Source organism: Cajanus cajan, chromosome 5 (genome assembly GCF_000230855.2).
Source record: "Cajanus cajan strain Asha chromosome 5, NIPB_CcT2T_4, whole genome shotgun sequence".
NCBI lineage: Eukaryota > Viridiplantae > Streptophyta > Magnoliopsida > Fabales > Fabaceae > Cajanus > Cajanus cajan.
In genome coordinates, this window is record NC_138521.1 from 12,930,832 (window position 1) to 12,944,367 (window position 13,536).

The following is a 13,536-nucleotide window of genomic DNA, read 5'->3' on the forward strand; positions in this document are numbered from 1 at the left end:
AGGCTAAGGCTAAGACAAAATCCTTGGGACCTTGGCTAACATTGGCCAATGCGACATTAAATTTGTTGGGGGCAATTCGGTTCATCAACGTATCTGACTAAACTTTTTCCAAATTGTACGTAATTGAAATCCTGATCAGATGCTGTTCCCGTGATTTTCAAACTGAACTTTTGTTACATCAAAGGCTCAGCCGGAGATAATTTAAAACAGACATCATTGATTTATCAAGGGTGGGGTGTTAGAGTTACTGAAGACCACGCAAAGTTGCCAAACCTGGTGGATCAATAACGAGATATCGAATGAAGCAGCAAATTTACTTAGACTTGAAACTATTTCACTTCCTAAGGAAAACTTCATTATGCAGCAAACTTATGAACATACATTGATTTTGTATCACAAACTTTTGTGTCAGGCTTTAGTGAAGGAACAAGTGTTCATGTTCAAGAACAATCAAACATGTGGGGGTGTGATTTCTTCAGTAGGCTCGGTTGATGTGTTCAGTTTTCTGCCTCTTTCACTTCTGCTGTTGTCAGCAAATTTCAGGCTTGCATGATGGGAGCCTTTATCCTTTTCCTTTGAGTTCCACTCAGCCATGTAGTAATCTTCTTCTGTGACCTTTTCGGATGAGGGACCAGAAAACATCCCACCCCATTGTGGAAAGTAGATTAAGCATATTGGCAGAGTGCATAGTATAATCATGACACCCATTAGAGTTATTCCCCTTTCTTTCGAAAACCTGGATCCTTTGAAGAAAATTAGCTGGGTCAAAACTGCACCCACATTGCCTCCTCCTCCTGTCATTCCAGATATGACCCCTAATGACCTGAAGATAGATGCATGTATTATTGCTTATTATTAGAATTATTGGCATAGATCTATGCACCTTGTTAAGTATAACTGTTTTTTTTTTTTTTTTTTTGTAAACAAACTAGACCAGCTTTCTAGCTTGTGATAAGTATGCACATGTCTATGTTTGCACATAAATACATAATTGTACTGGAATTTATTCATTGTCAGCTTTGGAATCATTCTTTGGTAGAAACAGAGCTGTTGAGAGTTATCTTTACTGCTAGCCTAAAGAAGATGCATGAAACATGTACTAGACATGTCAGAGAATCATTTTTTCTTTTCCTGTTTCATACTTAAGGATTACTTTGCATGCTGGGTCTGATGATCTGTTGGCTTCTAACAAACTAAACAACTAAACTAGCATTTTCTTCTTATATTTTCTACTTAGTTCTGTTTAATCTGAGTCTGACCCTTTACCATTGGCTATCACAATGGAAATGTTGAATTTACAAAATTTGCTGAATAATTCCATGGGTAGAAAATAATTGCAAAGCTATGGAAAAAGGGTAGATGCCTCTAGTGGGTACAAATTCTACATAAAAGTGGGGAAAAGGGAAAGCAGTATAACAAGAATATGTTTGATTTCCTTCTCATCTTTTGGTTTTAAAAACTGTTTTCTACAATAATTTTACTATGCCACTCAACAATTATTTTTGAACCTAAAATCTATTATTTCTACAATACTTATCTTAAAAACAAGAAGAAGAAAAAAAAAACACAAATTAGATATGTTTTCTCATCCTCTTTTTCTATTTTGTGCTCCTAATTCAAGTGTAAGTCATCTAGAGTGATATGAACTTTTGTGTCTGGTTTCTTTGAAAAACTAAAACAGATTTTTGAAAATAGAAATCAAACACATCACAAGACTAATGATAAAACTCAAGTGAATTTGATTGAAACAATGGCTGAAAACGCACCTTCTAGAGACAAACGGAACAATCCCAAAGGTCATTCCACATGCAGCTTGGACAAACACAGAGAATATGAGCATAACAACTACAGATACACTTAAAGACCCCACCAATCCAAGGATTATGCAGAACACACCAGCCAAGGTTTGGCACAGCCACAAGGCCCATAACCTTCCCCTCATGCCAAATCTCTTTGATATCACATCTGATATATAACCCCCACCAGGTCTAGAAAATATGTTAGCCAAGCCAAAGCTTGCAGCAATGATTCCAGCAGTGTGGAGTTTCAGATTAAACCTGTCATAGAAGTACTCAGCTATGATGTTGTCTATGGTCAACTCCACCCCAAAGCAATAGCCATAAGTCAACGCTAGAATCCACCCTCTATAGTTTGTAACACCATGATACAACACCTTTGAGAATTCATCTTTGGGTTTGTCCCCTGACTTCTTCAATCTGTGGAAGTTGCCATCAGGCATGTCTTGGCCAAATATCAGTATTGAAAAAGCTGTGAGCATTTGGAACATGGCAGGGACAAAGAATGCGATCCTCCATGCTGTGAATTGTGCAGCACCAATGTCACGGATGAGGGAGAACACAAGGGGCATGATGAGTTGTGTTGCTCCTCCTCCGAGGTTCCCCCAGCCCCCGGCGAAGCCGTTCGCCGAGCCGACGACAGGAGGCGAAAACATGGAGCTCATCCAGAACTGTGTGGACACAAAGGTGGCAAGGGAGAAGCCAGTGAAGAAGCGGACAAGGAGATAGGAGGTGGCTGAGTTGATGATGGATGTGAAGTACACAAACGGTGCTGTGAGGAGGATGAGTGATGCAGAAGCAAGGCGCGGTCCAACTAAGTCACAAGCTGTTCCCATTGCAACTCTTGCCAAGACAGCACCTGAGACTGATGCCACACCAGCATTTCCTATGTCAGTGGCTGTGAGGTTGAGGTTGTCCCGGATTATGGGAACGAGGGGTGGTGCAGCAAAGCTAGACACGAAGCATGAGAAGAAAGAGATCCATGATAGGTGGAAAGCCCTCATGTGGGGCTTCGCTATGGAGAATAATCTGAACTCAGTGGCCTTGTGTTCAGAATCCACAGGTAGAGCAAACTTTTGTTGTTGAGGATCATTCACAGCTGCAGCTGGGAGTTCTAGATCCATGCTTGTACCTCAGATTGGACTGGCCTAAGCTACAAGGGTCAGTGTTGAGATATTGATTTGGAATGGAATATATAAGACCTTTGTGTGTATGTGTAGAAAATGGACAGTTGGTGATTTTCGCGGATTAGGGCCGTTTTTTTGAAATCCGTATGACTATGTCTAATTTTTGAGTTCGGCCCATGATGTCTGCGGACTTCGCGGATTTAATCCGCGGGCTCGCGTGCTAGTCCGTGGACTTCACTAATTAATATTTTTAAATATTATGATTTTAATATTAAGTTGTGTATATAATTTTTAAATTATTATGACATTAAAATTATGTTTAGTTGGTATGTATTTGTCATTTGAATTACTTTTATGATATTTTGATGCTTTTATTATTGGAAATTTGGTACTATTATTTAAGTATTTGTAATTATTTTTATTTTAATATTTTAATATTTAATATTTTAAACCATTTTAACTATTGGTAAATTTTAGTATTATAAAATTTAGCTTATAAATAAAAAATATTTTTTTTCTTCTAATTTTATGTATTTTTATTTTTTAAAAATTTATTTTTTTAAACCATTATTTAAGCTCGCAGATCGGTCCGTTATCCACGGATTTTAGCGGGCTGGATACGGACTTAAAAAATAAGTCCATTTATTTTACGGACCAGACTTATCCAGCCCATATAAAACGCGGGTTTTACGGACCGGGTCTTAAATGAGCCGGACTGGTCCGTATACCCACCCCTACACCAAGTTTTCACTTTTTTACTACTGTTATGCGCACCAAGCCAACTACTTTTTCTGTCTCTTAGTAAAAAAGAGAATGAGAATTGTTCTTAGGTTGATGGAAAAGGTGCTAACAGCTAAAGTCTCCTCTTCTGGGGTTGTCTGCAATTGTTTTTTATGTCATTTTCTACTAAAAATCTGGCATATTCTTTTGAGAGATATGAGGAAAAATAATAGAGCTACGAAGATAGCTAAGTAAGAGATATAAAAATAGATGTTATCGTATTTTCAAGGCTGGCAGTTTTTCAAACTTTGAGAAAGACAGATTGGTTCAGAAAATGAGACTTGGAGAATAGTGTCACTAACAGATGACTTTTCATGGCAAAGTTGGGAGCTCAAACACTCCACTCGCCGAGTCTCATTTTTTTTTTTGTTTTTACTTTTTATTTTGACGTCTGAAGAGTGAACCAACCAGGTTAATCAAAGACAAAAAAATAAAGAGATTTTGAAATGAAGCAAAGCTTCAAATTTTGACTAGTTGTTGATGAGACAAGCAGTACGATGCATTTCAAGCCAAGGAATTGCTTGAAGGGAAGATTCTTGCAAACAAGTTGAGTAACGTGCATTGACTTTGGAGATCTGTTTGAAGTGTGAAGTTGAGTAAATTGCATTTATTGACAATGTATGAGGTTGCAAATTGCAATTATACAAAATTAATCAAGTATTTATTATTTCTGTAATTGTAAAATGACAATTGTAGCCCATCACTTCTCTACTATATCATGGACTTGGAGCACTAGCATATGATTTTGGTTGGTAGCTGTCAATTTTCTATGCGAGGAAGTGGTTATAGTGTATAATTTTATGTTTTAAACGTGATGATTATAATATTTAACCAAGAGAAATGCACATGTAATTAATTTGTAACGCGTGTTGATCAAAAACTTTACCTAGGAATGATTATATTGGACGACCCTAGCTGTTGCATATATGGTTAAGGAGAGTACTTGGACAAGTTTACAAGTTTCAAACGACTAAGATTGAAGAATGAAAGGTAGAAACAAAAGAGAGAAAACATGGAAGAAACTACCAAAAGAAAGAAAACAAGAATTTTTGAAATGAAAATGGTGGCCGGCTGAAGATATACTGTAAAACTCACTATCAGTGTGTGAAGCATCGGTCTATTGGAAATATAGCAGCAGCCGCCTTCTTTGAAAGCCGATAGTGTATGATTTCACGTGAAAGAGAAGTGAACGTACGTCTATTCAAATTATTACCTAATTTACGATTTTATCAGTTTATTTTTATTAAATTATATTTTTCTCTCTTTGTAATTAGACTTTTTTTTTAAAATATATTATTATTTATTTAAATAACTTGGGTCAATTTTTATTTTCGTAAATAACATATTTTGTGACCTAGGTGAGAAATTGATTACTGAGTAACCGATTTCTTAATAGGAATTTTAAAAATAATTTCAAAATCCCATTGAGAAATCGGTTATCCAGTAACCGATTTCTAACTTAGGTTTTTCTTTTTGTTTTTGGTTTTTTGATTTTTAGATTTTTTTAAAAAATTATTTTTTTTGTATTTTATTTTTTGATTTTCAAATTTTAAAAAAATTATCATTAATTTTAATTTTTAAATTTATGTATAATATTTTAAATTTATGTTAAAAATAAAGATAATGTTAAAACTAAATTATTTTATTAAAAAAGAAATTTATTTAAAAAATAGATATAATTTAATTTAAAATTCACAACTTTAAATAAGAACAAACAATGAAAACGATTAAAAGATACATTGACCAAACAATGAAGTTAGACACTAATATTATATGGTCTAGGTTTATGTTATTCATTTACTATGTTTGAAGTTTGTTTAAATTATTTTTTTTAAGTTATTTTCATTTTAATGATGTAACCGTTATAATTATTGTACTTAATATATAATGTCATTAATATTTAATAAAATAATATTTTCATTTATTTAATAAGAAATTTAATTATCTATAATTATTAATACAAAATCAATATATTTATTATTAAATTACATTATTTAATTTTATATATTTAATAAATTTAATTTAAATAATAAAATTAATTTTAAAATTCTTAAATTTAAAATAAAATTTAAAAATAAGTATAATATTAATTTCATTTTTAAATATTATTATTTAATAATTATTTAATTTAAATATTAAACATATTTTTTATATTCAAAAAATTAAAATATTTTATTTTTTATTTTTTAAATTCTGAAAGCAAAAAACGAAAAAGAAAAAAAAACAAGTAAGAAATCAGTTACTAGGTAACCGATTTCTCAATGGAATTTTGAAATTTTTTTTAAAAATCCTATTGAAAATTTAGGTAAATATAAGTTGGTCCAGGTTATTTAAATAAATAATTAAAAAATAATATATTTTAAAAAAAAGTCCCGTAATTTTAATATTTTTGTTTTAAAATAAAGCCATTTGATCCATCTATTTTAACAAGTTTTAATTATATGATATACTCATGAATATCACTCAATATTACTATGTTGATGTTAATGAGATGGATTTTTTCAAAATTAAATTTTGTTAACTATTGCCTAAATATACTAGCACGAAGAGAATTAATAGAAAGTTTTTTTTTAATCAAAAATCACGATATTTAATGTTATCAATGAATTAATAGAAATTTTCACTTTTTGATTTGTTGGTCATATTTGAAATCTATTAATTCGATAAAATAATTAATGAGAGAGCTATTGTATAGTACAAATATACTAATTAATTAAAAAAAATGAAACAGAAATATAAAATGATTTTTCACAAAAATCGGCCATTTCCATGCTTTATTTTCATACTAAATAATATTTTTTATAATAAAAATACTAATATAAAAATATTTTTAATATCGGTTATTTTTTTATATTTCAAATTAGTTTCACATGTAGATATTGAATAGAGACTCATAAAGGTTAGGTCTTGTAACGACCTAACGTAATCTCTACACTTTGTGGAATCGCACTAATAATCTAGTGAACCAAAATAAAATATTAAGTTGGATAACAGAATATACATATATAAGAAGAGGTAAAAGAAATAAATATTTGTACACAATATCGTACTATGCATATACAGTCATCCAACTAATATTATCCTAGTGTCGGTCCAGCACCAACAGACAGTTACCCAAGATGGTAACTCTGACCCTAGCAACAAAATTCCATTTCTAGTAGCAGTCGCAGCAACCAGCTCCAGCCTAGCCCTGATTTGTTCCCATACACAATATGATCATCGTAGTCCATCCACATGGAAACAAAAGGGTAAGCTAGAGTTCAATAAACAACCATACAAGTATAGGGTAATAACTATACTACTCATTCGTCCAATCATCATCACAACACAACCACACAGTTTATCATAATAGCTCAACTATTAACTCATTCATACAACTTTACATGCAATTTGAATGTAACAACACATGCAACATCAACTAATGCGTCGTCACGCATATACAACTAGGAGATCTCTAACAACTGAGGTTGAGCAGTCTAGGTGTCATAAACCCTACCGAATCCAATGTTTGACCTATCTTAACCAGGTCAGATATAGCGCATCGTTAGGAACTCCGAAGAGAACCAAGTATAGACAACAATAGGTAATTGCTCAGGTGTGCCACTCAGACTTGGAAGTCCAGTACTATTGTTAAGGCAGAAGGGTTTGGGTATGGGTCTACCACAGCCTTGGCTTGCATCACCAATCCACATATGGAGTTAGTTCACCCACTGCCCTCCAAGTACCACGCATCCTCCAAGACTACATCTTTAACTAAATACGTTACTTAAATCGGTCATTCAACCATAACATGGGTCGACTACTTCCATGTCGCCCACAGTACTAAGGAATTCAACTTTAAAAACAACTTTCAACTTATCTCCTTAGTACTATGTGTCTCAACATAGGATATATATCTTAACCATATATCTCAACTTGTCAACTTCACAACAATAGGCATCTTTAACAACTTTACAACAATAGTCATCTTTACAACAATATGCAACATAATAACATCTTGAATAAACAACTTGAACAACTATAGTCAACACATATCAACTTTATAACAATAGACTACTTCAACTTATACATCTCGGCTTATTCATATTTCCACAATAAATAACATGTAAACAACTTAGTCAACAACTACTCAACTCATCTTCATCAGGCAACTTAGCAACTTAACCAAATCATTAAGCATACTCACGCCTAGTGCAGCCAACTCGCGCCTGAACTTGAGAGCTCTAAGGCTCATTTACACCCGGCGCAATCAACTCACGCCCGACGTCTTTCAAATAGAGACTCACAAGTGTCTCCACGCCCGGGGCGTACACCCTGAGCCCGACGCCAAATTAGATAGAGACCTCCAAGGGTCTCCACACCCAGCGCATCAACCATGCGCCCAGCGCCACATCAGTAAAACACCAAACGAGGCCACTATCTAATATCACGCCCGACATGGTTCTCCCCACACCTGGCGTGAACTCATCCAGAGACTTCCATTTTCAATCGCGCCCAGCGCGACTAGCCTCGCGCCTAACATGATCAAGAAATGGTTGCCTTTGATGAATGCACACCCGATACCAAGAACATGTGCCCGGCACAAATTCATACATAAACCCCCAAAACCCAGAAAATTCCATCCAAAACCTGAAAATCAGGAAATCCGGCCACATGCAATCCATGAAATACAAAACATATGCTTCACACAATTCAAAAATAACCTCAGATTCAACATGCATCTACTCATACGCATCAAAATCATCAAAAACCTTCACTTTTCCCAAAATCCCGAAAATGAGAAGTTTCTCCAATCCAACCATGGATTCTCAAAATTCATGCATCAATTGAGTTCCTAAACTCACATGCAACCAAACAACCTACATTCTAGCTTCCCTCACCTGAAGATTGGCTCCAAACAGCCAAGAATTTGAGAAGAAGAAGAATTTCTCTCCCGAATCCCTACCCGCGGACTTCAATCCTCCGAAAACCAGCTTCCTAGCCTGAATCCCAAGAAAAGATAGAAGAAGTTAGTGATTTAGAGAAGAAGAAGAAGAAGAATAAATCAGAGAAATTTGGGAGAGAAAGGAACTCATAGACCCAAAGTCCTTCTCTCTAAAACTTCTCTCTAAGTTTTCTCTCAAAATGAGCTAATGAGGCTCCCTTCTCAAGGAAACCTTATATACTCTCCTCTCTAGCATTCACTAATCTCTAAACCAACTTACTATGTTACAGACCTTCTATCCTAACCTACATTAGGTTTAAGCATATCAAGATTTTTTTTGATGGACATAATTCACGTAATATCTCAAAACTGATAATTAAAGACTAATTTGTACTTGCGAAATATGATTTCTGCTAATCAAATATTATTTTAATATAAAATTTGTTTCTTTTATGTATAATAAGTCGATATATCTTAATAAATATCAATATTTTAAAAAAAAATTAGTATTACGATTATATTAACTTTTTTTATAATATATTAAACTCATATGTTTATTTTATCTTTTTAAATATTAAACACGTTAACACTAGTGAAAAAAAGGCTTTTAAAATCGGTTATTTTTAACTTTTAAAATTGGTTCCGTAACCGATTTTAAAAGAGCCGATTTTAAAAGAGACTTTTAAAATCGGTTAAATAACTGATTTTAAAAGTTAAATTTTAAGATCGATTGTTTTATAACCGATCTTAAAAGTCTTGGTTCCGAAAAAATTAAACTGGAACGGGCCGTTCCAGGTTGTTAAAAAGGCCTAAAATTATACTTTGGAATGGGTCGTTCTAGCATAGTTTGGCATGAGTTAAAATCAATCCAGAACGGGCCGTTCTCCTTATAGAACGGGCCATTCTCCATACAGAACGGGTCGTTCTCCTTTCAGAACGAGCCGTTCTCCATGCAGAACGAGCCATTCTCCTTGCAGAACAGGACGTTCCAGATTCAAAATTTACCTAAAATGAACCTACAATAAAAATAGAGACACGAGAAGAACATGAGAAGAAAAAAAGAGACATGAGAAAACAAAAACGAAAACGACAACGAAATTTACCTTATGGGAGACTTTAGAAAATGAGAGCGCGAGAATGTAAAAAAAGGAATGGAGGGAAAGATTAAAGAGAATGAGAATGGAGAGAAATATAAAAGGTTTCTGACGATACTTTTAAAATTGGTTATTTAAGAACTGATTTTGTATACTACATACAAAATCAGTTCTTAAATAACCGATTTTAAAAGTACTTTTAAATCGGTTATTTTATGACCGATCTTAAAAGTTGTGTCAAACATACCTTTTAAAATCGATCATAAAATAATCAATCTTAAAAGTACTTTTAAGATCGGTTAAAATTTAACCGATTTACAAAATTGTCACCGCGTCACTTTTAAGATCGGTTACCTTTTAACCGATCTTAAAACTCCGATTTTAAATCCAATTTTTGCACTAGTATAATATACATAAAAGTTAAACCTAGTAGCTTATTAAAGGATAAACTTATGCCTAATTTTAGAGACCATTTTATAGACTTTTAAATAAGTTATTATGAAAGTCGTATTAAATCTTAAAAATAAGTTTATATCATATTAATAAGTTAGATCAACTTTTATAAAGTTTAACGCACATATTTTCGCCTTCATTCCACAGTCTGAGTAGTTGTAGTTTTAATTTTCGTAGTTTATAATTTATTTTATGTAAGATTTTTTCCCTCATTGGTCTATTATCTTATTAGCTTGTTTAAGTTTCGAATTCATACCATATATCATGTAAAGTGTTGGATTTGTTTTCTTGGACGCTTAACATATAAAGGTTGTTTTAAAGCGTAGCGAGTTGGACGTTCAAGTCTTTATAATGTACAAGAGCGTTTCACCTTTATAGAAGTGATTTGTTGATAATTTATATTTGGACGCTTAAACGAGATGTTCATATAAATTATCTAAGTGTGTTGACATATTCTTAAATTATGATTTAATGAAATCTAGGAAGAATGAATGATTAGTGCGAAAAAATTAAAATATTCAAAGGTAATATAGAATCTTATGAATGTTATTGCGTGGAAAACGCATATTCATTTCCACCCCGAATGTTAATTATTGAATCTTTTCTTTGACTTTTTGTCCTCGTTTCGCGCCACACGGATGCCACGCCTCACGTTACACTTGTCACATTTACGAATTAACATTTATATAATATAATTTATTGAATCGGGTGACATTTTTACTCAAATAATATTTTTTAAAAAAATTTACCTAAATAGCAACTATGTAAATTTATTTTCCTAACTAGCACCATTTACTGTTCACGTTTCGGAACGGGTCATTCTGAAATCAGAACAGGTCGTTCCGGATTATAATATAATACATGGAAAACAAATCAAAACGGATCGTTCCAAAATCAAAATTAGCACATAAAAAATGGAACCAGAACGACCCGTTCTTCTTTCAGAATGGGCCATTCTAACCTACAAATATTTTTTTTTTCGATTTTCACTTATCAAATACCAAAACTCAGAAACTAACATCAAATAATTAAATTTATTGAATATTAACATTATAAATATATCTAAATAAATTTATTAAAATTCAATACAACAATAAAGATCAATGGTGGCAGAAACTGATTATGTTGTTCTCTAATGTCCATCTCTGTTTTAATCTTGCTAGACTTTGGCCGACCCTTGAAAGTTCGCTTGAGTTCTAGATTTGGCCACAAAGTTGGACCCGTGTAAGTAGGCCAATAATCTTCATGTCGGAGCTCTTCAAACTGTCCTTCGTATACCTTTTTGGAACTTGTCGCAATCATACCACATTTCATTTAATCTTACTGTAAATCTCCCAGCGGGTCAAACTTTTCTCGGATGTAATCTTCATGTCGGAGCTCTCCAAACTGTCCTTCGTATACCTTTCTGAAACTTGCCGCAATCATACCACCTTTCATTTAGCCTTACTGTAAATCTCCCAGCTAGTTAAACATTTCATTTAGAGAGCTCCAACATGAAGATTATTGGCTTACTTACATTGGTCCAACTTTGTGGCTAAATCCAGAACTCAAGCGAACTTTTAAGGGTCGACCAAAGTCCAGCAGGATTAAAACAGAAATAGACATTAGAGAACAACATAATCAGTTTCTGTCACCATTGACCTTTATTGTTGTATTGAATTTTAATAAATTTATTTAGATATATTTATAATGTTAATATTCAATAAATTTAATTATTTGATGTTATTTTCTGAGTTTTGGTATTTGATAAGTGAAAATCGAAAAAAAATTATTTGTAGGTAAGAACGGCCTGTTCTGAAAGCAGAACGAGCCGTTCTAGTTTCACTTTTTATGTGCTAATTTTGATTTTAGAACGGTCCGTTCTGATTTGTTTTCCATGTGTTATTTTTTAATCTAGAACGGCTCGTTCTGATTTCATAATGGCCCGTTCCGAAACGTGAACAGTAAATGGTACTAGTTGGGAAAATAAATTTGCACAGATGTTATTTGGGTAAATTTTTTTAAAATAGTATTATTTGAGTAAAAAACTCGAATAGTATGATATTACGTATATTAAAATTTATATTATTTGAAATTTTTAATCATATTATTTAATGATAAATATTTATATATTTTAAATATTATATTATATGATAATATAAAATAATATGATCAATTGTCAAATTATTGTAAAATTGTACGAAATTTTATTTTTACATATTTGATCAAATTAATAAGAATAAAAATTTCAATAGTGGAATTGGTAAAATTTATATTTTCGAAAAACTATTAAATGTGTAAATTTATTTAATTTGACATTTATTATCAAACCCAAGGATTAAATATAGTGAAAAAAATATGGCTGCTTGAATTATCAAACATGCTATTAATAATATCTTTTGGTACTTCTTTTTATCAAATCAAATCATGAATTAAACTATAATTGTTTGGAGTGGAATCTCGTGACAATGCAATGTAAATTTAAACTTGCATGTGTTATATATAGGGTGAGATCCATAAAGTATATTTCGCGGTAAAATTAGTCGTTAATAATTTATATTATATATTAAATTTTAACAATTAAATTATTAAAATAAAATTTAATGAATATACATAATCTATAATTTTTATAAAATTTGAAAATTATATTTTTATATAGATTAAAATTAAAATACAATATACTTTTATGAATGTACATTAGTTTGAATGTATGTATTCAAGTATTAATTAGCTTTCAAATTTTATTAAAAAAATTGTAACTTTAAGTTATTCATCAAAAACTTTTAATTTAATAATTGTATCTTTAAAATTTAACGTAAATTATAAGTTATTGAGTGAAATAAGTTTATCATTAGTTACTCTTGGAGGAACTAGATCTCTCCCAATATATATATATATATATATATATATATATATATATATATATATATATAAATACGTACATAAATGTTAAATTTCAATTCTTAAATTGAAAGAAACATTTTAGATTAAAAGTTTATAAATAAAATTATTACGTATCATCGCCATTATAATTATCTCTATCATTGTTGATGTCAATACAAATATTGGAATCATCACTAACATTGTTAGTGTTGCAATCATCACAACCATCATTATCATCACCATCGTCACCTCCACTACCACCATTATCAACATATTCACAAACACTATAATCGTTGCCACCACAATTATGAGTGGTGGCACCAACGATAGTTACAATAGTGATGACAATAGTTCTAATTGTGACACAAACATTTGAAATAATAGAATTAATTATGATGATAACGGTACGTAATAATTTTATTTATAACATTTTAATCTAAATTATTGATTTTTAATTGAAGAGTTGAGGTTGAATTTTCTCATTCTCACGTAAAAATAAC

General features: G+C 31.8%; 1 protein-coding gene across 1 annotated transcript; it reads right to left on the reverse strand.

Annotated features, from left to right (window-relative positions):
• Positions 1-332: 332 nt before the first annotated feature.
• Positions 333-2,975, reverse strand: NRT2.5 (nitrate transporter2.5). Its single transcript, XM_020381892.3, has 2 exons — positions 1,767-2,975; positions 333-823 (listed from the first exon to the last, which is right to left on the reverse strand). The coding sequence occupies exons 1-2, from the start codon at positions 2,918-2,920 to the stop codon at positions 451-453; spliced, it is 1,527 nt and encodes a 508-aa protein (XP_020237481.1). The 5' UTR covers positions 2,921-2,975; the 3' UTR covers positions 333-450.
• Between the last annotated feature and the right edge of the window lie 10,561 nt (positions 2,976-13,536).